Here is a 25,614-nt window from a genome sequence, read left to right on the forward strand (position 1 = left end):
AGAATTCGATGGTGAAACTGGAACCTCAGGAAGAGGCCTACAGAGAATGGTGGAAGCCTGAAGATTACCACTCTAAAATAGCCATTCTGTATAGAACACTAGCAGATTCCAGGAGGCGAAGCATGTGTCCGTATCAAAGCAATGGCCATTTTACATTTCTGAGAAGGACCAGCAGCTAAGGCCAGTGTCCTGACCTTCTTAGGAGACTAGCATTCTTGCTCCCTATCAGAACTCCCTCCAAAAGTGGTATGATATTAACTGAAACATTCCCATGGTCACAAAGACGATAATTGCTATTAAACTTCTAGAAGTGTTCCTTATAGGTAAAAAGAACAGAATATGGCTGCAAAGAACAAAAATATCAGACATGGTTTGGAAAATGAGAAAAGTTTTCATTTTATTAGTTAGATTATATTGTATCCAATATAAATATACCGCCAGTATTTATAAGAGCAATATATCTTTAAGTCAAAATCCTGTTTTGCTAAAAATAAACTTTCCAGTAACTAGATCCCAAATAAGAGCCAACCTGGTAGGGGAGAAATTGCTAATTGTAATTCAATGTGCTAAGTGCAATAGATGCAGTATACTTGGATAGTATGGCAGTCCTAAGGGCAGAGTGAGGAGGAAAAGAGTATGAAGATTAGGAAAGGCTTTTTGGAGATGTCACAAGAGTTCTGAAGAAAGTTTTTGAAAGACAAATAGGAATTCTACATGTTAACTATAAATTTAGATGGTATAGGTATATATTTTTAAATAGTTTATACTGCATCTACTTACAGGTTTAAGGTAACTGTCATGTGACACATAACTAAATGTTTTGGCTTGGCAGTGTATTTACCGTATAGTGAATTCCACCTCCTCTCCATCCCCACTCCTATCACAGTGATGTCTAAGGGACAGTTTAGATACTGGTAGTCATTGTAGGTCTCACCAGATCGAATCAGATAGACTAAGTAGATCCTTATGCCCATGCCTTCAAGAACACACTGAATTACAGGTAGTTGCTGGCCTCCATGGCTTTTGTGTACAGTGTAACTCCCCCTCCCACCCCCGCCACCACACACACACACATAGTGGAAAAGGCCCTAAACCTTTGAAGAGTGCACTATTTAGGGACTCCCACATTCAGAGCTGTCCTATCTCCTGTCTACAGCAGTGGGTTTCTTTTCCTTTATTGTAACAATGCTTGCTATCAGTAGCCTACATTGATACTTCTTTCTTCTGATTCTTGTCCCTTCTGTTGCTTCTCCCACACTTCTCAGCTTTCATGAAAAAAAAAAAGGCTAGCCTTGCTGCTCAGGGCCTTTCTTTCTTTTTCAGCTAACAACCAACCAACTAGAGCACAATGGACATAATCTTTGGATCTGACCATTCTTCAGTTGTTGCATAGTACTAAGGAGAACATTCCTTCAGAGCCAAAGAGCTTTGGTTTTTTCCCTCCCTCATTTCCACCAGGTAAAGAGATGCTTACAAAATTAGGGAAAGATCATCCCTAGATAGCTTAAGTCGTACTTTGGTAGTAGAGAAGCTTCTAGGATGTCACTGAAAAAGTGCTAGGCAGCAAGTAATCCCCATACAGAAAAGAGGTGACTGGGCTGGCCTTATCCATATTTTCTGTCAGTACTATCAGCCCTTTTTCCCCTCACTGACCCTCCTGAGAATTACAAGCATACCTCACTTTAGTGTGCTTCACAGATATTGCGTTTTTTACAAATCAAAAGTTTGCGGCAACCCTGCATCAGGCAAGTTTATCGGCATCATTTTTCCAATAGCATTTGCTCACTTTGTGTCTGTGTCACATTTTGATAATTCTTTCAGTATTTCAAACTTTTTCACTATTATTATAGTTGCTATGGTGATCTGTGATCAGTGATCTTTGATGTTACTATTCTAAGTGTTTTGGGGTGCCCATATAAGACTGTGACTTAATCGATAAATGTTGCATGTGTGCTGACTGCCCCAGTGACTGGCTGTTCCCCCATCTCTCTCTCTCTTTTCTGGCGTCCTTATTCCGAAACACACTAATGTTGCAATTAAGGCCATTAATAACCCTACAATGGCCTCTAAGCATTCAACTGAACGGAAGAGTCGTACGTCTCTCACTTTAAATCAAAAGCTAGAAATGATTAAGCTTTATGAGGAACGCATGTCGAAAGACGACATAGGTGGAAAGTTAGGCCTCTTGTGTCTAACAGTTAGCCAAGTCGTGAATGCAAACCAAAACTTCTTGAAGGAAATCAAAAGTGCTACTCCAGTGAACACACGAATGATAAGAAAGTGAAACAGCCTTATTGCTGATATGGAGAAAGTTTTAGTCGTCTGGATAGAAGATCAAACCAGCCACAACATTCCATTAAGTCAAAGCCCAATCCAGAGTAAGGCCCTAACTCTCTCCAATTCAATGAAGGCCAAGAGAGGTGAGGAAGCTGCAGAAAAGTTTGAAGCTAGTAGAAGTTGGTTCATGAGGTTTAAGGAAAGACGTCATCTCCCTAACATAGAAGTACAAGGTGAAGTGGCCAGTGCTGAGGTAGAAGCTGCAGCAAGCTCTCCAGAAGATCCAGCTAAGATCATTAATCAAGGTGGCTACACTAAACAATAGATTTTCAAAGTAGCTGGAAGAGCCTTATATTACAAGAAGATGCCATTGAGGACTTTCATAGCTAGAGAGAAGAGGTCAACACCAGGCTTCAAAGCTTCAAAGGACAGACTGACTTTCTTGTTAGGGGCTAACGCAGCTGGTGACTTTAAGTTAAAGCCAATGCTCACTGACCATTCCAAAAATCCTAGGGCCCTTAGGAATTATGCTAAATCTACAATGCCTGTGCTCTATAAATGGAACAACAAAGCCTGGATGACAGCCCATCTGTTTACAACATGGTTGACTGAATATTTTAAACTCACTGTTGAGACCTATTGCTCCAAAAAACAGATTCCTTTCAAAATATTACTGTTCACTGACAATGCACCTGGTCACCCAAGACCTCTGACGGAGGTGTACAACAAAATTAATGTGGCTTTCATGTCTGCTAACACAACATCCATTCTGCAGCCCATGGATCAAGGAGTAATTTCAATTTTCTTATTATTTAAGAGATACATTTTGTAAGGCAATAGCTGCCATAGATAGTGATTCCTCTGATGGATCTGGGCAAAGTAAATTGAAAACCTTCTGATAAAGATTCACCATTTTACATGCCATTAAGAACATTTTTGTAAGTCCACGGACAAAGGTCAAAATATCAACATGAACAGGAATTTGGAAGAAGTTGATTTCAACCCTCATGGACGACACTGAGGGGTTCAAGACCAGTGTAGGAAGTAACCGCAGATGTGGGAAACAGCAAAGAGAACTAGAATCAGAAGTGAAGCCTAAAGATGTGACTGAATTGCTGGACTCTGATGAAAAAACTTTAATGGATGAGGAGTTGCTTCTTATGGATGAGCAAAGAAAATGGTTTCTTGAGATGGAATCTACTCCTGGTGAAGATGCTATGAAGACTATTGAAATGACAACAAAGGGTTTAGAATATTACATCAACTTAGTTGACAAAACAGCAGCAGAGTTTGAGAAGACTCACTCTAATTTTGAAAGAAGTTCTACTGTGGGTAAAATGCTATTAGTCATCAGCCATCAGCATGGACACAAGACTCTCCATCAGCAAAAAAGATTAAGACTCGCTGAAGGCTCAGATGATGGTTAGCATTTTTTAGCAATAAAGTATTTTTTAATTAAGGTATATTTTTAAGACATAATGCTATTGCACACTTAATAGACTACAGTATAGTGTAAACATAACTTTTATATGCACTGGGAAACCAAAAAACTCATGTGACTAGCTTTATTGTGATATTCGCTTTATTGCAGTGGTCTGGAACTGAACTCGCAATATATGAGATATGACTGTACATTTATATGTACCACACACTGCTGTCAGGAACTCTGGCTCAATAGTTCTCAAATGTTTTGGTCTTGGAACACCTTCACACTCTTAAAAATTACTGAGGACCCCAAAGAGCTTTTTGTTTATGTGTGGCTTATAACTGTCAATATTTACTGTATTAGAAACTAAAATTGAGAAAACTTAAATGTCTACTAATTCATTTAAAATAAGAATAATAAATCCCTCACGTTAACAAAAGTCACATTTTTATGAAAATAACTATTTTTCAAAACAAAAAAGTAGTGAGAAGAGTGACATTTATGTTTTTGCAAATCTCTTTACTGTCTGTTTAATATGACAGCCAAAGTTCACATCTGCTTCAGCATGCAATCTGTTGTGATGTTTCAACTGAAGGATGTGAGGGAAATCTGGCCTCACAGAGATATGTAGTTGGAAAATGAAAGAGTAACTGTGAATATTCTTCTTTGATATCACACCAAAACTCGACAAGTACAGCTTCTCAAAGGTAAGCTGCAATGTGGACTCTAAAGCCTGACAGGGAAACTTAACCTTCTGCATTATATTAAAATCCATTTGTCTATCTTGTACTTTGAATGGACCTTTTACTTCTGTATGATTTTGACAAACATTTTCTCAAAACTGAATGAAGTAATCTTGAAAATTCAAGGAAAACAGCTGACAGTATTTATTACCATGATGAAAAGAATGGTCAGATGGCAAAGATTATGTCCATTGTGCTCTAACTGGTTGGGTCTTAGCTGAAAAGGAAAGAAAGGCCCTGAGTAGCAAAGTCTTTCTGCACTGGTCATTGGAAAGACATTGGTTCACTGAGTTAGGAAGATCTTCCAAATGTTAACACATTTTGCTATACAACATCAAAAAAATCACAGCCATTAGTATCACCCTTGAACTCAAGAGGAGAGCCTTTACGAACTGGGAAACTTTCATGCTAATGGTGGCAGATACTCTCTAATTTTTCCTTGAAAGCTTCAATTTTATCACTGGCAATGAATACTGTCAGGTTTTTCTCTTTGAATTTCCAGAGTCACATTACTCATTTTTTAGAAAATTTTTATCAAATACCCAAGCCTGAATAACCAAAGTTTGTCTGACAGATGTCCTTTTAAGTAAAAATGGGGTTACATTTAAAAAGTGCTAGTTTAGCCTGCAACTACAAGTGCCCAAATTCTCTCCCTAGAGCCAACTAGTTGGCTGTGCAGATGAAGGCACTTTGTACTCTTCTTGTTTCATCACACAGGATATTAAAAAGATGGACACTCAAGGGCCAAAATTTAACAAAATTTACATTTTTACTGCTTCTTCAAGGACATTCTTAAGTGAAACAGGCATTTTTCCCACTATGAGTGTATGGCGGTGAAGAATATGACGATTACTGTTTGGTGCCCCTACCCTCACTATATACTAGGGGCCAGCACAGTTCTGCCTCCTCTCCTTTTGTACAAAGTGAAAAGGGCAATAAAGTCTTAGCATGATGATGAAAATAGTTCTGACCTCCCAGAGCCCTTGAAGGGGTCTTGGACACCCTCAGGGTCCAAAGAGCATATTTGAGAGCTGCTGTTTTATCTCATTAGGGAATTAACCAAACAACTGTTAACAGAGATAATAAAAATAGCCAGCTAACTCTTCTCCTTCCCCTCCAGTTGATGTGCAATAATATGTCAGAGTGGTTAAAATTCAAATTTCCAACTCATATTACCTGGAGAGTTTCAGGTCCCTACAGGCATTCCACAGATGCTGAAGCTGGGAGTGGGGACATTCCCTGACGGTCTCAATACTGCAAGGGACAATTCGAACAGTCTTGTTTATTATAGAGGCAGTATTAAGAATTAAATGGACTTCTTACTAGTTGTATGACAGAGGCTATGCCTCTCAACTTTTCTCAGTTTGTAAGAACCAATTGATAATGTGAAAGCACTTTAAAAATTGTGAAGGTCTGGACAAACACAAGTTATAACCCAATCCCTTCAAAAGGGAAAAAAGGAATGAAGAGATGGGGAGAAGAGACTAAGAGACGTTGACTTCCATAACTCTTCTCCTAAATTAAAATAATTAAAAATTCTTTGGTTTACCCTAGATTTGCCCCAACTTCTATTAAGCACAATATCCTTAACTCTCAGTCTTTTCAAACCAAATACCAATTTCCCTCATCTACTGAAGTGTCCAAAAGGCAATTTTATTTTTTTAATTGTTTGGAAAGCCAAAAGTGGCACATTGGATTACTGTTTAAGGGGGGAGAGGGATAGAATACAATTAGACATATGCAAATCAAAAACCAGTACATTGATCCTTCTAACTAAAAGCATAATACCTTTACCTTTCGTTTACAGGCAATAAGTAAACAGGACAAAGTGAAAGCTAACCAAATTACTCAGTATATATTGAAATACAGCGCCACAACACACAAAGAACTAAGGTATTCTGGGAAGAGGGAAAATAAATAGGCCATTCTTTTTCTTTCTTATATTTATAGTTGTACTTTATGGTTTACAAAGTACTTTAACACACATTACCTCTCTCGAGTTATGCAGCAACCTGTAAAACAAGTAGCAATGACCTACATTTTACAGAGAAAACTAGGCTTCAAGGAATTTAACTAACTTGCCTCAAATTAAAAGATCTGTAGAAGACCTAACTGGGAGCGTATCTTGTGGCTTCCAATCTCTCTACATTAGCAGTTACGTTTTAGCAGTTTATTTATTTGGTGGTGGGAGGGTTGGGGAAACAAGAAAATCCTTTACAAAAGAAATCTTACATTGAACCTGAACTATGAAACATATAAATATACAAAACAACGATTTTTATAAGTGTTTTAGTTATCAAGTAACAATTACTGATAACAATAAGTTTGTGTTCTCACAAGTAAAAATTTAACATGAACAGATATATACAGGAAGGAATTTTTTTTTAAGGCCAGAGCCTTCTTAATCAATGGCAATCTTTCTCATCAATGTCATATGAACAAAAAAGTTCAAATATACGTACAACAGTAGCAGAAGAAGTTTAATTCAAGGGCTACATAAGAATAATCTAATAAGAGATTTTTGGGTAGCCATATTTTTAAATTATAATTTTAAAATAATTTAAAATGTACATAAAAATTTAATCCAACTCAAGCATTTCTGAACACTGAAGCATCTTAGGACTCCATAAAAAGCAGCTAGAAAGCCACCACATAACTGTTTGCTGTCATAAATCCACTGCTTAATCCATGCTTACGTCATTTAAGATAAAATTAAGTAAAAAACTGCTTTTGACAATCAAAAATATATACATAAGAAACCTGATTAACCAAAGCAGAATATAAGTACTAACTCCCAGTCAAAGCAATTCCATTCTGTTGGTTGAACCACATAAAACTGCTATGAACTGAGAATTTTGACTATAATAAAGGGTTCATATAGTTTAAGCTAATATTTCCAATTTTATTTTCCCCACTTCAGTTATAAAACCATCAAAAAGTTTTCAAAGTAAATGATTATATAAGCAGAGTGGAAAAGTGCAATAACCAACAAGGATATATCACTGGATCTACCTAAACATATCAAGATTTTTGAATGTTAAGTCCTGTAACTCATAGTGAAGTTTATTCACTTCAGTAGCACTAACTGCTCAATACTCAAAGTACATTGTAATATGCCACCTTTTATTTATCAGAAGATGAGCAGACTGACAGTCACTTACCTTTCTTAATGCAGTTTGGCACTCCACTTTGAAATTTACCTAGTTTCATCACTGGAACTTCTTCAAATCAAGTGTATTACACTTCAAAACTCATTAACTTTTCCAAAGTAAATAGAAGCATTTCCTTTTTTCTTAAAAATTTTATTGAATTATTTCATTAATAACAGAGCAAGTTAGGAGTTACAGATTTGAGGATACTTTTGTTTGTTCACTTGTCTCCCTATATGGCTTACCTCTCAATTCTTTTTACTGGCCTAAGGTTACCAAATTAGGTATATTCAATATTTTAAGAAGTCTCTTTCTTCTGGAAGGCACTGAATCAAAATTGTAAAGGCACTTCTAAGAATAAATGTGACTCTCATACAACATACAATCCAATTTTCAGATATTGGGTTAAACCAAATTATTTCATTTGAAGGTGAACCCAGTTCCTTTTGAAGTTCCCCCCCAAATTCAACACAGTGCAACAAATTAAGCCACTTAGAGAAAAAGGCTTCATGCCAAATATAAAGGTGACTCTTCCTCCATCATTAATGAAGATTCTAACAGCAAAGAGTAATTCACACTGGGTGTGCATGAGTTTCATCCTTCCATTATGAACTACACCAAACTAAAATTCAAAATGCTATGACTCACTTGGTTATTACTGAACACTTTACTAAGTGAAAACACAAGATAAATTCAGAGAATCACATTTTGAGAGTTAGAGATGAATTTTGCTTAGAGTTATATGCTTTCTACCAAAAAGAAAACCATCTCCTTATTAGAAATAAACTTACATGCTATTTTTAGAATGAAGAATTTAAAATGCTAAACACCTGATATCTTTTAAGAGCACTGACAATGGCACCCTTAAAAAGCTACAAATGTTGCCAAGTCATGTTATAACTGGCTCTAACAATCCTATTTCCATCTAAAGTTATTTCATGCTACTGCATGAATCAATACTAAATACCTTGGAGTTACTAAAAACTGGAACATTAGCAGAAGTATGCACAGCCATTATAAAATATGAAAATGGTGAATATCCATTTTCTATATACCTCTTTCTTTTAATAATGGCTAGAAATGAGGATTATTCTTTCCAGGTAAATAGAAAGAGCTTCTTAAAAGCTAAGAGAAAGATATAAAGATGTTTCAAATGCTAGCACAGTGTAAGGGATCCATAGCCATGGTTCTCTCAAAAGAAAAATCAAACAGATTTTGAAGCCTAACATCACCTCCAAACATTTCATTAGCATACCACTGCCAGAGCCATTAAAAAAAAATCCAAGTCAAGATAGCTTTTTCCTTATTCAGTAAATAAATAAATAAATAAATAAATAGCTGTTATTTTTAACCAGACTTAAGTTTAATCAAATGTTTCTCAAACAACACTTTCCTCATGTTAAAGACATAACCTGATGACTTTTAAAGTTAGGAAATAACCATCATCATCATTTTTTAAAAGAAGCTAAGTTCACACGACATCTGGTCCTGAAGTGAAAGAGTTAACATTCAACTAAGCTGATCTGCACTTCTGATCCATTACATTTCTCACAAGCCGCTCTACAATGAGCTGAGCAAGTATCAACTGTAATTTGATCCCAGAGTTTATGGAAAAAAATAACTGCACATACTCAACATGCACATTTAATAAAAATCTGTTTCAAGAGAAACATATCCAATAACCACAGTTGAAGGCATATTCAACTGTTCGATTAACTTCAAATCTGCAATCCCTTTGCTTTTTTTATGCTCTCAAATGAAATAGGAAAAAAAAAAAAAAAAACCAGCAGCAGCCCTGCTGCAGGGAAAAGAGGCTTGAAAAACAACTTTGATTGGCACTTGGCCTGACCCACAGAGGAAGAAAAACAGTTTTTGGACAAAGAGCGCAAATATTTGAGCTTGCTTACTTACACGCTTTCTTTCTTTTTCTGATATATAAAGAACAATCCCAATTGAACTGTATTTAGCGAAACTGACTAAAAACGGCGCCGTATTCATCTTGGTCTTTCAGTCCCGACGCATTTGCACAGCTCAGCAATTTTAATTCATTTGTACTGGACACACAGAAGCACCTCAACTAATGTTTCCACTTAATGAAATGCAAAAATAGACTTTGGAGAAGAATAAGCTGATTATAATACTATGCAAAGGCGGCTGTGAAAGTCTGATTAAAAGCTTTTCTCGGTCTAAAACGACATCTTTTCACGGCACTCCCCCTCCCCCCCGCCCTTAACGGAGCGATTAAGCCAAGTAAGCTAAACAATACTGGAGAAAACTTTCTATCAGTCACTCTGGGAAGTAATAACATGATTGTGAGTCTGATTTTTCTGGACCATCACAAGGGGGCAAGGAGGTGCTAAGGGGGGATAACCCACGTCCGCCTCAGTCTCCTCCTCCCCCAACCCCAGCCTGAGGAACTGTGAGGTCGAATAGCATTTCCCATGGGCATAAAGTTTAAGCTGCTTTACCAGTTCCTTTCGGGACTGAACTATAGACCCAAGACGATTATCAGAAGAATGTAAAAAAGGGGGTGTTCGGAAAGAGCGCGCAAGGAAGGCAAAAGCAACCGAATAAGCAAAAACAACGCCCGCCAGAGTTAGCAGCAGCAAAGAGGGGGCCGGTTCCTCAAGATCAGCCCAGGCTGCTCTGGTTTCACAGCGACCTCCATCCCCAGCAGCGGGAGAAGGATCGTACCGGTCCCTCCTTCTCTCCGCCCGAAGAGCAGGCCCGGGATGGAAAGGCAGGGAGGTGAGCCGAAAAACAGACCACAGGGACCAAAAAAAAAAAAAAGGAAAAAGATCCCCAACCCCTCTGGACTACCGTCTGTCCCGGTGGAGATAAAAAACAGCAGCAGTGCCAACCCTCCACCCTAACCCACGCCCCCTTCTTCGGTCTCGGCGCAGCAAAGGTGCCCCGGGATCCCTCTGAGCCTCGCCCCAAGAGTGCGCCCCGGGGCCGAGCAGCCCGAGACCCGGCGGGAGGAAGGCCCCTCTCGGGCCGGACCCCAGGCCGAGCCCGTACCTTCCGCAGCACTTTCCGGCAGTTTGTACAGAGCAGGTAGTTGGCGGCGGCCGACGGGCTGCTGCTGCCCCGGTTCATTGTGGCTGCGGGCGCCGAGGGTGAGGGCAGGCTGCGGGCCGCGGCCGGGCTGTCACTGCGGCCGCCCGCGCCGCTGAGGGGCCTGACTGTCCCCCCGCCGCCGGCCGCGCTTCAGCCTCAGCCTCCTCCGGGCGGGATGTCGGGATGGGAAGCGACGGCCCGAGAGCGAGCGGCGCTGCCCGAGGCGACCACTGCGGCGGCTGCCAAAGCGACGGCTGCCAAAGCGACGGCGGAGACGGCGGCGGCTGCTCCTCACCGGCCCGTTGTTCCACCCGCCCCCATCCTTCAGACCCCCGCCCCCGCCAGGCTAGGATGAGCAGCCGCCACCGCTGCAGCCGCCGCCGCCGCCGCAGCGCCTCAGTGCGGCCCCGCCCCCGCCTCCCCACCGCCTTCACCACCACCGCGCTCCGGTACCGCCCCCTCCCGCCAATCGGACAGCTCCGGCCACGCCCCCGGGGCGCTAGCCCGCAGCCAATGAGCAACTAGAGCCCGGCTGGGAGCTGCGCCGGCCAATCACAGAGGCCGAGGACGCCTTGAATCTCCGGGCAAGTTAAGTTTGTCTCCGAGGCTCCGAACTGAAGGGAGCTGGCGGGTTAGTTAGGTAGTGAAGTGGGAGGGAATATAGTTTGTGCTGCTCCGCCAATAGGAGAAAGAGGGTGTGTTGTATGCAAATTATCCCGCGGAGCCCAGCCCCTTATCTAAGGCAGGCCACGCCCCCTTCCCTAGGTCCCTGCAGAAATGGTGAGGAGGGTGAGAAAAATAACTGGGAGCTAGAGCTCGCTAGCGGGTCTAAGACTGAGCTAAAAATTTCCTGATTTCTTGAGAAAGGTTGGGAAGGGAGGGGGAACTGAAACGTTCATACCATCAGGGCAGCGGTTAGGCTTTCTCTCAGCCACAATCTTAGCTTAGCTGTAAGGAAGACTGCAGTCACGTAGCACTTTGCTTCCAGGGATCTCAAAGAACTTTATGCATCATTTATCGTGACCCTTGTTTTACAAAAGACCAGTTACCTGAGGTTTGGGCGGGGGTTAGGGGATAGATGTTTGAGGTATATTTACACCATTAATCGAGTGAGGGGGAAAAAAGACAAAACCTCTGGTTTAGCGGTTTCCTACTCGATCTGAAGCCCCTTCTCGCAGTCATCTCAGCAATGAAACTTCCTTTATTTGTCCAGCACGAGAGGGCCAAAGAAACAGGTTTATCCTCTCACCCAAAAGCCCTTTCTGAGACGGCTGGCCAGACACACACAGAGCACAGAGCCCTGCTTGGGAAGGAAGGTTCAGAGAACAAATTGCCTTTTAAAACTGTTGGGCTGGACCTGCCTCTTCCAAAGCTAAAAATGGTGAGTCAGGATTTAGGCGTCCATGCTCTGGGGAGAGAAGGCAGATGTAATTGGGGAAAGCTCTGGCTGGCAGGGTGTTGGGGTACAGGCGAGTTGGGGAGCTAGGTCTCCCAAGGGGGCCAGCAATGCGCGTGCTAGTCGATTGCGGGCTCCCGACGCGAGACACCCCAAAACCTGCTCCCCAGTGAGAACAAAGGCAGGCGCGGAGCGAGAACCTGATTGGTGCCCGGTCCTCACCGGTGTCCTCCGGGCCCCGGAGATAACTTGCTTCACCCACTGGCGCGGAGCTCCGTCTCACTGGAGCCCCAGCTCCCCACCCGGCCTTGGCTGTGACCACACAGGACTGTGCGTTATGACATCACCTGTTTTCGCTCTTTAGAACACGATCAGTATTCTCGGCTTCTCCTTTTTTAAAGGTCTCTAGTGCACAAGGATTTGCGAAGGCCTGCCGTTCACAGAATGAATCTATGGAGATGATTTAAAAGAACGGTTGCACTAGTTTGCATTTCTGTCTTTTCTTTTTAATTTAAAAGACTACCCTGGTTTCCTTAGGGATTCAGTGTGGTGTTGTGATGCAAAATCAGAAAGGTACACTTGGAGGAGCTAGCAAGTTTAGCATATCAAAGCCATTAGACCAAATTGTGTGGTTAAAACTGCCAATCTCCTCATTTTTCAACAGCTGCCTCCTCTCTGTCCTTTTTAGAGACCAACACGCTTAAACGAAGTCTACACAAGGAACAAAGGAAATGGAAATCTGGCAGTGTCAGGTTTAAATAGATTAAAATAGACTGGAAAACACTAAAAAGGTCTAAGTTATGTGACTGGGTAAGCGTGTTGATCCATCTAACGAGTGATACTTAAAGGTTGCTTGATGCTGTATAGACATATATAGCCTAGGGTAACAATGATAAGGGGAAGATGCTTAACATTCAGTTAGAAGAAACTGCAAAGGCAAGAAAATTCAGCAAGGGAGAAATTACCACATGCCCTTCAATACTAAGAAGCAGGGAGAAAGTTAGCAAGGCAGTTTTCCTAAGAACTGAAACACATATGTGTCCCCATTTAGTGGTAAATTTCTTGGGCTGTCTTCCTGGCTGATTCTGTCTTGTAAAGCAGATTTTATGTGAATACATTTTAAAGGAAAGGAGAAATTGAAGAATGAAGTGAATTTTTGTACAGAGATTGAATTTTCTCAAATAATATTTTAGCTTCAAGTTGTTTTCTATCATATTCTTCTTGTAACATTTCCTTTTACTTAATAGCTAAAATCCTTTCACAATGAAGTCCTTTAAGTTCTTCAATAACTAAAAGAAAAGATGGCCAAGAAAGTCCAACCCTACACAACCATACTCTCTAACAAGGATTGCTACAAGGTTTTAGAGGAATATCTTCATTGATACATGGTCAGATACATGTGTGTGACCAAATGAAGGCTCTCTCCACCAAACTCCTCCAAATTTTTATAACATTCATTGTCTATAGTGCCGTTTATTTGGCAGTTAACCATGTACTGCATTGTGACATTTCTTATACATATTGGACTGTTATACTATATGTGTTTATGTTCCACCCCTGAAATCTTCAATCTAGTAACTCATTCTCAATACACAACAACCATCCTTGCTTCTAGTCCTTGCTACCCTCAGTCCCATCATACTTGTTTTCTGCTGTCATGGTAATGTTCAGCTTCTGGATCCCTCCTTTCTTTCCATTCCCCACCTGGCCTCTCTTCCTCTCCTAGCCAGCCTGGACATCATAAAGAGAATGTCATTTAGAGAATAAGTGACTTGCAAATCCTGGATCACGCTGTTAGTTAAGAGAGAAGGAAACAAAAGCCAATTCTTTTGATTTCACACAGAACAAGGAGAAACTCCATCCCTTTTGTTGTCTGGTGCTATGTCTAAAACAAGAGAGAACTTTAGAAAAGAAGGGTATGGGTGAAAATCACAACCCATGTTGAGAACTACTTTTTCATTTTTTTATTACATAATTAGGATGCTACTTCATTAAACATTTACATCATTTTTTAAAATCATTTTTGCTCGCTTTGAAATATTCTTTTAAAATGTGATTTTTTAAAATAAGTAGCGCATAAAAATCACATGGCTTGGATGCACCATAATTTAGTTAACCATTACATTACTCCACTATTGAACGTGTAGGTTGTTTCCAGTTTTTCATAGTTATAAATAATGCTGTGATAAGCTTCCTCATACGTAAGTTTCTGGCAGTTTCTCTGATTCCTAGATGTGGAATTTCCAGCTGAAAGGATATGAGTATGTTTTTAGGTTCTCGATGCAATTTGCTAAAATATTTTGTGGAAAGGTGTACCCAATTTGCACTCATCTCATAGTGAATAAGAACACGGGGAGAGAATCATTTGAAAGCACAAATCTGATCTGTCATTCTCCTACATAAGTCCTATCAATAGTCCCCTCACCTCTACCTCCAAGGCCCTCCACTTCCGTCTGCCTGGTGATTTTCTTCTCTTGTTGAAAGGTCTCCTGGTAGAGTCAAGCAGTTGTCAAAGTGTCTGTGGTGCCTCTCTCATACCTCTTCTTTAGCATCAGGCTCAGTATTGAAATGATTGGGTTAAATTTTATTTTCTCATTACACTGTAAACCCCTTGAGGGCAAGGATGGAGTTACATTTACTTTGTAGTCTCAACTCAACCCAGAGAGAAGTGCTTAAAAAAATCTTGGAGAAAATAACTCTTACTTTCTTAAACACAGCATATATTCTTCTAGGGTATTTCTTTTGTTTTTTTGTTTGTTTTAATTTTTATTTTTTTCGGATGTACATCATATTTCAAATTCTGGATACATTACATCATGTTCACCACCCGAACACTAATTATAGTGCATCCCCTCACATGTGACCCTAATCACCCCTTTTGCCCTCCCCCCTCCCCCCTTCCCCAATGGTAACCACCAGTCCAATCTCCAATGCTATGTGTTTTTTTTTTTTGTCGTTTTTATCTTCTACTTATGAGTGAGATCATATGGTATTTGACTTTCTCCCTCTGACTTATTTCACTCAGCATGTAGGGTATTTCTTTTGAATCTCTAATAATAGCTGCAAGAGCTTATAAAAGGGCCTCAATAAATATTTGTGAATTGAATGGTTCAAAAAAACTGCTGCTGTGGAAAAGGGAACTAGGGTTCATGTCCCTATCTGTCACTATTCCTTCTCTGACATTGGACATAAGAATTATTATGGCTGGGGCTTGCTGTCTCTTTTCTAAAATGAGGCTTCTTGCCGAAAACCAAGGGTGTGGGGAGGGTTGGGGACAAATGTTTATGTTTAGCGTTTTGAAAGAAGGTGCCCTGTTAATAACATTCTGTGACTTTTGGACTTGAAATTGTTTACTTCTCTAGATATTCTCATTCTACTGGCCTAAGAACTGGGCCTCTTTATGGTTCCTAAATAAGGATTCAATTGAAAAAATCAATTACTAAAGATATTTTTAAAATTCCATTTCTTGAGACAATAGGTCATTTTCTAACATTTTGCCTCCACAGACTTCTTTTTCTTTCTCTGGGGGCCACCCAAAGCCTTTGGATTGCAGGGTAAGTGCCACATTATTTACAAATTTGCAAATTCTGTAATTTGTTTCGGGCACAAAGGAATTTGCACTTCACACAATTGTAAATTGATTGCTCCCTTTGAGCTGTTAATTAGATTCCTGCTATTTTTTCCTAAGCCTCAAGACCAACCTACTCCAAAGGAGAAATTAGGAGGATCTGATCCCAAAAGGCCACGGCTTTAGTGCCCATTTCCATCCCATCCCCTCAATCCCCCACCTCCACAGGGAAAGTTATTCTTACCAAAGCTCATTTTTCAAAGAACACGTATTCCAACAAGATCCAAATTTCTGTCAGCCTTCTCTTCTAACTTCCCATTTCAGAGTTTCCTGCAGTTTAACCCCATATAAAGCAGACTACAAATGAGAGGCCTACGAATGTGGCGTTTGTTTTTGTTTGTTTGCCCTGCACAATGTTAACCAGCACAGTGCTTTAAAAAAAATTGAATTATTTTAAAATATTTACAATTTAGGAGATTTTTCACCAAAAGTCTAGATTTCTAGTTTCTCATGGAGAAACATATCAGATCTGGTCACACTGGGTTCAAGCTGTCACCTGGCAACCATCTATGGGAGCCCAGTACTTGCTATTTGGTTTTGGACATGGCAACCCAAATTTACCAAAATCTCTGTCACTCCCTGAGCATTACATTTTGCCACTTTATTTATATATCTTCTTGACATTTGTAGGGATTTGCCACCTCTGTAAATTCTCTACAGCATCTAAATTAGTGATCTGCTGACTATCACTCTTTATCATAGAATATGAATTAAAAATAAACTTGCCATCTCTTGGCTACAACAAAAGTTGAAGAGAGAGGTCAGGTGCAAGAAATATCATGATGTGTAGCTAGTACCCTGACACCTATATGTGTGTGTATGTGTGTACACAATGGAACATATATGTGTATCCCACAATAGAGAGGACAGTTGTCTGAAAAGGGACTACTATGTCCTTGATGCTGCTAACCGACTCCTTATTCTAACTCTGCCCACATCCCCATTCTTATTGTGGCTTCAGGAGAAAAGGACCACAAAGAATGTGGCAACAGTGAAAGAGCATCGAGGGTGTTTTCTTTGTTGGGCATTATCACTTTGGAGGCTAGGAGCTCTGGCTCTGGAGTCAGACATGGATTCGAGTACTGACTTTGCCCCTCACTAGATATATGACCAAGTTATCCAATATCTCTACACTTCAGTCTCCTCGTCTGTAAGATGGAGTAATAATGCTACCCATCCGAAAGGATGATTGTAAGATCGAATGAGATAGTGCACTATAGTGCTCAACAAAGTGACGAGACCACTGTAAACCTTCAAAAAATGTTTGCTGCTAGCTCCCACGATACAAAGGATGTTATATTCTTCACATTCTGTGTGACCTTAGTCTAGTTACTTAAACTTTCTATGTCTCAATGGTTGTCATCTGAAAAATGAGAATATTAAAATAATATTAGCTTAGTCAGAGAACTGTTTGGAGGATTAAAAGAATTACATGTAAAGCACTTCAAAATGCCATATAAGTGTTTTCTATTATTATATACTGCAGTCAGGAGATTTTTTAAAATTTGCTTCTTTTTATTTTTCAGTGAGGATCTTTGATTTTTGAGGTACTTCTCAAAAGTCAGATAATGTGGGACAGTCGAAATAGCAACGGACCGAAAGTCAAGAGACCTAGGGTTTAGTTCTGTACTGCTGTGATCTATGAGATGTTGGGCCTCAGTTTCCTCATTTGTTAAATGTGGAAGGGTGATTAAGTAAGCTCAGGGCCAGATCCAGGTTTTAGGGGGAGTGAAGCTTATATATTGTGGGGACCTTTAAGAAAAAAATATAAAATTATGGATGCAAAATTAGTTATGAAAGCAAATACTTATTTAAAATCAGCAAAAAATCACAATAAATTTTAAAAAGATTGAAAATACCATAGACATCACAAAATCCAAATAAATAAATTTTTTAAAATTATCTGATACAACCCTATCTTACTTTTATTCATCTCATTTTTTGGGCTGTATCCTCTGATTTCCTCTTCATATGGCAATGCTTTTTGCGATATTATCTTCTATGGAGAGAGTGAAAAGATAGTTTGATCTTCCCCGTAGCATACATTTCCAGTGCTAAGTGCCCTAAGACATATATGCATACATCTTTGTGACATGATACTGGTGAATTGGCTTGGCAAGTGTGGAAATATTCCTAGAACCCCTTCTTACTTTGGGATAACTCGAAACAACAACCACACACTGAAATGATTGTGATCTACAGATATATATAACCCACTAAACCCAAGCTAAAGATATCTCCCTCTCAACTTCCCCTTAGCCAGATCAACAAAAATACCTATAGTTTCCCCAGTTCCTCCAGCATGAGAGAGAATTTGAAAGAGGTAAACTGGAGTGCAAAGAGACTGTGGTTGTTAACAATAATGGTTAAAATAGCTTACTTTTGAAATTTAATTAAAAATATGACCATGTGAACATATGGCTCAGAACTCTCCCAGGGCCTTGGAAGGGGCCAATGCTAGTGATGGACACTAAAATTAAAACTTCGTTAAGTTTGTGGTTAATCCATGTCTGAATAAAGAATTACAAAGAACTTTCAGGCTCTAAAATTCTGTGAATTTGTTTTGTCTTAGTATTTCCATGAGAATCTAGTGTAAGCAGGATATAGGAGAAGTAGAATTTCTTCAAGTGGGCAGACAAAGTAAAAGCAGCTCTATTCTCAAAAATCCCCAGAGTTGTGTTGGTTTTCCTTTGTTTCCTCAGAGATTATTTCTCCTGTTAGTCTGTTTGTCTCTTTGATAATCCAAATTCACTGTCCCAAATTCTCAATATCCTACTTTCAGAGATGAGGGAACTGAGATGGAGAAATATTTTGTATATTTCAAAGAAAGATCATTGTGAAATCTACTGGCTGTCTGGATGTTGAAAAGGAAAGCAGATGAATAAAATAGAACATTCACACAAGAGTCAGAGGTTTGGGAGTAGGATGTAGTTAATGGGAGTACAGAGGAGTTATAACATGTAGATTCAGAAGTCTTAGATGCAATTATATTCTTTTGTGAGAGGTTTACAGGAAATCTCTCACAAAATCTGTCAGTAGGACTGAGGTGAGATTGAAGGAGCCCTTAGGCAGGAACAATCTACACTTCAACTTTCAGACCCCCTGAATGTCACTATGGTATATACAGAATTTAGCATATTCAGGGGTGAGTCTTCATCATCTGAGTATTTCAAGTATTTGTAACCTAAGAGGTGCTCAAGAAGCTTGTTGGGAAAAATGATTGGATGTATTAGAGTTTGTTAACTAGAAAGCAACTGAACATGTTACTTTTACCAACAAAAGTTCCCAAATTGTCTTAAAATTGTAAAAAGATTTTCGTGCAAAAGCAAAATTTGCCTTGTTAGCAAGACAAAACTTTCAGAATTTACTTGAATGAGAACAACAAAGACAGCAATCTCAAAGATAAAATGTTGGCTTGAGATAATGCATTCCTACATGAACTGCAAGTTTGGAATCACAAGAGCCAGTTGGGAGATTCTGGAAGGCTGCAAGTTTGGAAGAGTATGCTTTGAAATATATGCTGTCCACATATTCCTTTATTCACCCATTTATTTATTGGTCCCTTACCAAGCAGGAAGTCCTGGTGACAAAAATAGCAAAGACAAGTTTATAATCTAATGCTGAGACTGGGGTATGATCTCTGCATCGTAATAGAAGATAAATAGAAAATGGAGAATAGAGAGTGAAAAAGAGTATTAGCAAAGAGCTCAGAAAGATCTTTTGAGCATTTATGTCTGCAACCGGATGCCTCTTAGTGGTAGTGATGGAGGCATGGAACAGTATTGTTCCTCTGTCTTAATGCAATTTACACTGTCAACAGGAAAATGGGGTTAACTCTCATAAATATTAGAGAACAAAACAGAACAGCACATGATGAAATCACCTACTAATTCCATATTCATTACTTAAGTCATTCTTGCATTCATTCACTCAGCATATGTTTGTGGAGTGCTTACTGTGTGCCAGGCACTTGGCTAATCACGGAGATAAAGTGATGAACGTGAGTATCAGGGTCTTACAGAACTTATAACCTAGCAGAGAAGATGGACTTTAAACAAATACTGCCAATATATAATGAGTGTTATGGGAGGAAAACACAGGAAGAGAACACACAGTAGGGGAATCTGCTCTAGGCCTCTGTGAGGAAGTAAAATGTAAAGCCAAGTAGTGGGCTGTCCCTTGGTTTCCAACAGTGACTCCCATGTATTCCATCCAGTAAGTCCTTTCCATTTCCAACTCTCATCTTAATGTTTCAATTCCCCCTTTTAATACAGCTCATGCTCTAGTTATGAAACTTCTATGAATCCTGGCTTTTTATATTACAATAGACAAACTTTCATGCTGGGAGCAATTCCTCCTTTCTTTTCTAAGAGGCACTATCCCTATTAAAAATTCACCAGAATTTAACCTCCTTTTCCTGATTAAAGAATATCACTTAACATCTTTATTTCACACTTAACATCTCACATTTAATGCACCATTGTGCTGCGTTCCACTTGTGTATGTGTAAGTTATATATATGTATGTAGTACCATTTCTAATATGTACATCTATATTATTTCTCTTAATACTGTAAAGTATTTGAAGATAACCCTCATATCTCTAATCTATATTCTCTAATCCTCATAACACCCATGGTAATGATCTTATAATCATAATAGATATAGTAATAGAAGCAATCACTACCATTTACTGAGTGCCTTCTATGTGCCAGTCGTTTTGCAATAATCTACATATGTTGTCTTGCCTACTATGTACAAAACCCCCATGAAGTAGTTACAATTATCTCCATTTTACAAATTAGTTATAGGGATTAAAGGTTTGGTTGAAGTCACAGTTATTATAAGACAGAGCTATGATTTGAACCCAGATTTGCTTGATGCCAGTATTTATAGTGTTATGCAATCCTGCGTTGGCCTTATACAATCAGTCATTATTATAACTATTCTTTGAACTAATTCTCTGTATTAGGTTACCAAACTGTGAGATTCACTGACTTAGATCTCCCAAGCATTCATCAACTGTAGTTTGGGTACTTATTGTACTTTGGATTCCTATTGAAATAAATGCTATGGGAGCCAGCAAGGAAGTATCAATTATTCCCTATTCTAATATTTTATTGCCCACTAGGATGTTACTCTAAAATAAAACAATTGAGGGATCCTGGGATTCAAAAAACATTTTTGTTGGCACTCTTAAATTGAAATTCCAAATGTTTTGATATATAAGTCTGAAGATTCCTAGGCACTTGGCTAGTCATGAAGCTAAAGTGATGGATGTAATAGCACTAAAGTTGGTAAAGGTGAGGGAAAGAGAAGGGGAAAGAAAGTGCTGTTGCTATTCTCCATGCTGTATCAAGGATAGTCCAGGTCTACTGTGATTAGTTGAGATTAACTCCTTTAAGAAAGAAGATGAACAAATTGATTTCCACATAATCTGCCAACAAACTAGAGATATTTATCTCAACCTGTCACATCCATATCCTCCTCTAAGGAAATCTTTCTACTTGTGGCCTCATTCTAAATAGTCATGCTCTATACTACATATTTGCTCCTTGTCTTAGATGAGTGGACCAAGGGGTAGATACTTGACTCAAAGACAGCCATTCTCTGACCTGGCTAGCCATCTATATGGACTAGTTTAAAATCACAATCTGGGCCAATAAGATGCCTTTCTTGGAAATTTGGCAATGGGAAACTAAGATACTAAGCCAATTGGCAGCAAAGTCCGATTGTGAGAGGATACCATAAACCATATGCAAGCTAAAACTATGAAGAAACAGAACAGAGAGAGATTAAAGGCCGAGAAAGCTGGTTAGAAAGGAAGATGGGAGCAGTAACAGAAAGAAAAACACTAAGACACCGGAATTTCGAGTTGCCTTCAATCCTGGTGTGTTTCCAGTTCTAGTCCCTGCTGTGCATCCTTGTAACAATTCCCTTCCCCTGTCTAATTCCCTCCCACCACTAATTTTGTGAAGTAACTTGAGTACGCCTCTGTTTCTTTCAACCAAGAGAGACTGCCTGAAACAATCTTCCTTCATTTCCATGTCAGGCACTTACAAATATGAAATATTACTCTTAGTTCTCATTAGTAAATGGATGTGAAACAGACATTCCAAAAGAAAGAACTAGAACTCACTGGGCCAGAAAACCCCATTTTAGTTTCTGCACATAAAAAATTCTTACAGCCTACGTTTTATTAAGAAAGTCTGCTTTGCAAAAACCTCAAACTTTTTAGAAATTTTTTGTGTTCCTAGTTGGAGAATAGAGATCAGTAATCTATTACTCTAACCTCTTCTCCTCTCCAAGTTTAATGTCAAAGTGGTTCTAACATGTCTACGCTAGCAACTGCCCGTGAAGAAAACCTTGAGAGACAAAAGGCGTTCCTCCTGGGGCCAGCCCGGTGGCGCAGCAGTTAAGTGTACACGTTCTGCTTCTCGGTGGCGAGGGGTTTGCCGGTTCGGATCCTGGGTGTGGACATGGCACCGCTTGGCAAAAGCCATGCTGTGGTAGGTGTCCCACATAGAAAGTAGAGGAAGATGGGCATGGATGTTAGCTCAGGGCCAGGCTTCCTCAGGAAAAAAAAAAAAAAGACATTCCTCCTTTCCACTCTTTAGCTTTCATTCAGACTTAATACCTGCTAGCTCAGTTTAATGATTTTCTAGGGTTTTTGAACCAAAAAGATTTTTTTTAAAGTAAAAACAAACAGAAATCAAAGTTAAATTTCCTTATAAGTTTCTAAGAACTAAGTAGTGGGAAAAAAATAAAGTGAATGAGGACGCCTTTGTTATCAGTTTTCAGGGTGAAGATCACCGTGGTGGTCTTTATGGGGTATAAAGGGGACCAGGCATATACTAGGAGGTCATTTTGTTGTGGAAATATAAACACATGTAACTGTTCTAATTTGAATCAGCTTGTTAAATGTGGAATGTACCTAAATAACTGATCTGTTTCTATAGAGCCAATTACCAGCCTTAGAGGAGCTCATCTCACCTAACTGTAATAGATCTGGACTTATCTTGGTTTCCATTCCAGTGCATCTATGACTAGTCTCTGCAGAAGCCAGTGTCCCTTTTTCCTTTTCTAAGTCTGTCTTTCTCTCTTTTGTTTATACTGGGCTCATTCTGAGCTCAGCACCCCTTGAACCTGTCCTCTACCTCATAGATAAAATAGTTCTCAGGATTTGCTAAGCTTTTAGAAAATAAAGAAGTATCCTTTTACCAAGGAGGATCGTCTCTGCAAGTGTGCCTTGCCACATCTTTGAAAACTTTATGGATGGGAAAGGAAAGAAAATGATGTCTCACTCTGGGCAATACGAGAAGGGTTGTGGTTGGGTTGGACTTGCTGCTGGTGAGATAACTCTACTGTTATTTCTGTACATGTAGGACCTGTCAGTTAGCATTTTCATTTCTCTGAGAAGACATGAACATCTAGAGATTCACATGTCTACGGGGCACTAGAATGTTGAAGAATGGAAGCAAATGGAAACATTCACAGACTATACAAGTGACCTGAGATGTATTGCCTAAGAGCTCTGTTAAGGGTGAAACTGAAAACTTTTCTTTCTCTATCTCTATATTGTATCCTCTGGTCACTGTTCAAAAACTGTTCAAATTCCATTGTTTAGTACTTACTTTTTAGGGTTTTTTGAGGACTAAGCGAAAAAATATATGTGAAGTGCTTAGAACAGTGTCCTTCCTATGATGAGCCCTCAGTAAATGTTAGCTGTTATTATTTTTAAAAGGTTTCGTACAACAATGATATGTTTTTTCAATAGCAATCAAAGTTTACTTGAATTCTAGTGTTTTGGGTTTCCTGATGCCATTTGCTGCTGTTTGTTTGAATTAAAACGGCCTCCAGCACTTGACAACATGCAGCATTTATCATTACGCATCTTTATTGCACTTGTGTCTGCAAAGTACATCTTTGTCTTCTGACAGTTAGTCTATCCAATCACATTCTAAGATAGAGAACCCTGTGTCAGAGATACTGCTGAAAAACGAAGAACCAAAGTGCTTGGAGAAATTAAATAATGATGTATCCCTCATTCTAACCTCTCTGTAGAGGAAAAAAGACGATTTTCTTTAGAACTAGGACTTGCACAGTTTTCTAGGTGAGTGTGTGCACACCCACATATATGTATATATACCTTTGTGTGTCCTGCTCTTAACAAATTCTTTTTTCTAAGGTAGAGTTAGCGAGTCGTAATCATTCTTTAAGCTCTTAACTGAAGAGGTACAGTTTGCTAGTTAATGAAAAGGAAATATTATTCCCATGTAAGAGATGGAATTCTGAGACAGAGTCCCTTGGAATATTTCAAGAGCTTTGCCTGCTAGTCAATGGCTGATGATTCCCAATTTAACTCTGCAGGAGGCAACTACCTTTCATGATAGGAAAAAATCATGAAAGATAATATACCTGATGTATTCTGTATGACTCAAGCAAGCACCTAACTATACTATAAATAGGTCTGTTTTTTAAAATATAGGTCTGGGCTGAGAGGGTCTTCTGGACGGTATAATGAGCAGCATATATAAAGCATGGACCAAGCCACAGCTTCTGTCATCTTTGCCTTTTACAATTGCCCTCTGTTTATAGAAGCCTATTTATGAGTCTGCCTTGGTCATCAGGCAAAATGCCTTATTTATTTCCTAGTTGTTTACAAAACCAAAAACGCAGGCTACAGGATATTTATACTGTTGTCTATCAAAGCATTCATTGGGAGAAGAGATAAGCAATTCTTCTGCCAAAACTATTGTGGCTTGCAAATTATGAGCGCACATGAAAAAGGTCACTGCGTTACCAGGTCATAAGAAATGAATTTGTTCTCTTGAGCAAGTGATGCAACTCGTTTAGGTTGATTTCACCTTCTTCAGATGTCATGAACATAACTTTTGCTTTTTCACTATAGTTCTTAGCCCTTTCAAAGAACTAAGGAGTACATTTTGCCAAACAAGGATAAGGTTCTAGATGTGGAGGGGAACAAGGAGGGGCAACATTTTTCTAGGTAGAAAAAGCAAAGAAGGGAAGGCAGATGCTTGGGTGTGTTGGTGCCATAGTTTCTGCAGGCCTGGTGGTGCCCAAAGGAGTTTCAGAATGAAGACCAGCAGTCTGATCCTCCAGATGGGACAACAGCCTGGAGTGAGTAGAGGCTCTAGCCCCAATCTGCCAGCTCCTGAGCCAGTTCAGCACCACCTCAACTCTGTTCTCTTTGCCCTTTCTCTTCAGTGCTTCAACAACATCATTCTACCCGGATTCCAGAGTGAGATCAGGTGAGTTCCTCAGAGCCCACAGATCCCAGTGACATGTTAGCTACACTGACTTTGTATCACAACCCTTCTGGGGCTCCAGAAGCAGATTCAACAAGACTACATGATTTCAAAGCCTTTTAATGTCTCTTGCCTTTGGCTCTGTCACTTATCTGACCTATTTTCAATTTTTCATGTTCCAGTCTCCCATCTCTTTTATTAATCTGCTTCTTTTCTACATCATCAGCCCTACTCCCTACTCCCTTCTAACTATAGCAAACTGCTAAACCCCAGTTCTTTTGCTCTCTTGCTCATATTCTCCTCAAAAGTCACCCACAGTATCCTGGAAGCAAAGTAGAAGTGCTTAAAAAGATTTTTGCAGTGCAAGGCCTAGAGATGACTTGGCCTATTTGCTGCTTGATGTTGTTCTTGCTCCTGCCAGGGGGAAGTTATGGATGGGAGTTTGCCCAGACACACTGTGGCTAGTCTGTGTTTAGTGCTGCCCATGCTGAGTCAGCTATGGTTTAAGCAAATGAAGGCAGGTGTCCTTGAGGAATGGTAATGGAGGCGTTGGTGGCATTCACATGGCTGAAAACTTGCAGGTTACCTCTGGTCCTGTCCGTGAACAGAATCTCAACCCCAGACATATTCTTCCAAAAGAAAAGATGATTTTCATCATTCAACCGTA

The 25,614-nt window shown here is 39.6% G+C and overlaps 1 protein-coding gene and 1 long non-coding RNA gene across 3 annotated transcripts in view; one reads left to right on the top strand and one right to left on the bottom strand.

The window, feature by feature from the left end:
* Positions 1 to 11,016, bottom strand: part of SESN3 (sestrin 3) — a 67,138-nt gene extending 56,122 nt beyond the window's left edge. The window contains exon 1 of one of the 2 annotated variants that reach the window (XM_046685159.1): positions 10,617 to 11,016. In XM_046685159.1, the coding sequence (XP_046541115.1) occupies positions 10,617 to 10,694 (78 nt within the window). In that variant the 5' untranslated portion in view covers positions 10,695 to 11,016. Of the gene's footprint in view, positions 1 to 5,622; positions 5,642 to 10,616 lie in introns of those variants that run through there. The other variant, XM_046685160.1, reaches the window with a different exon arrangement.
* Positions 11,017 to 11,941: 925 nt separating this feature from the next.
* LOC124252077 (uncharacterized) lies at positions 11,942 to 24,950 on the top strand. Its single transcript, XR_006891908.1, has 3 exons — positions 11,942 to 12,036; positions 15,558 to 15,605; positions 24,907 to 24,950. It is a non-coding gene; the product is annotated as an uncharacterized LOC124252077 (long non-coding RNA).
* The last annotated feature ends 664 nt before the right edge of the window (positions 24,951 to 25,614 follow it).

The sequence above is a fragment of the Equus quagga genome, chromosome 14, assembly GCF_021613505.1.
Source record: "Equus quagga isolate Etosha38 chromosome 14, UCLA_HA_Equagga_1.0, whole genome shotgun sequence".
Taxonomy (NCBI): Eukaryota; Metazoa; Chordata; class Mammalia; order Perissodactyla; family Equidae; genus Equus; species Equus quagga.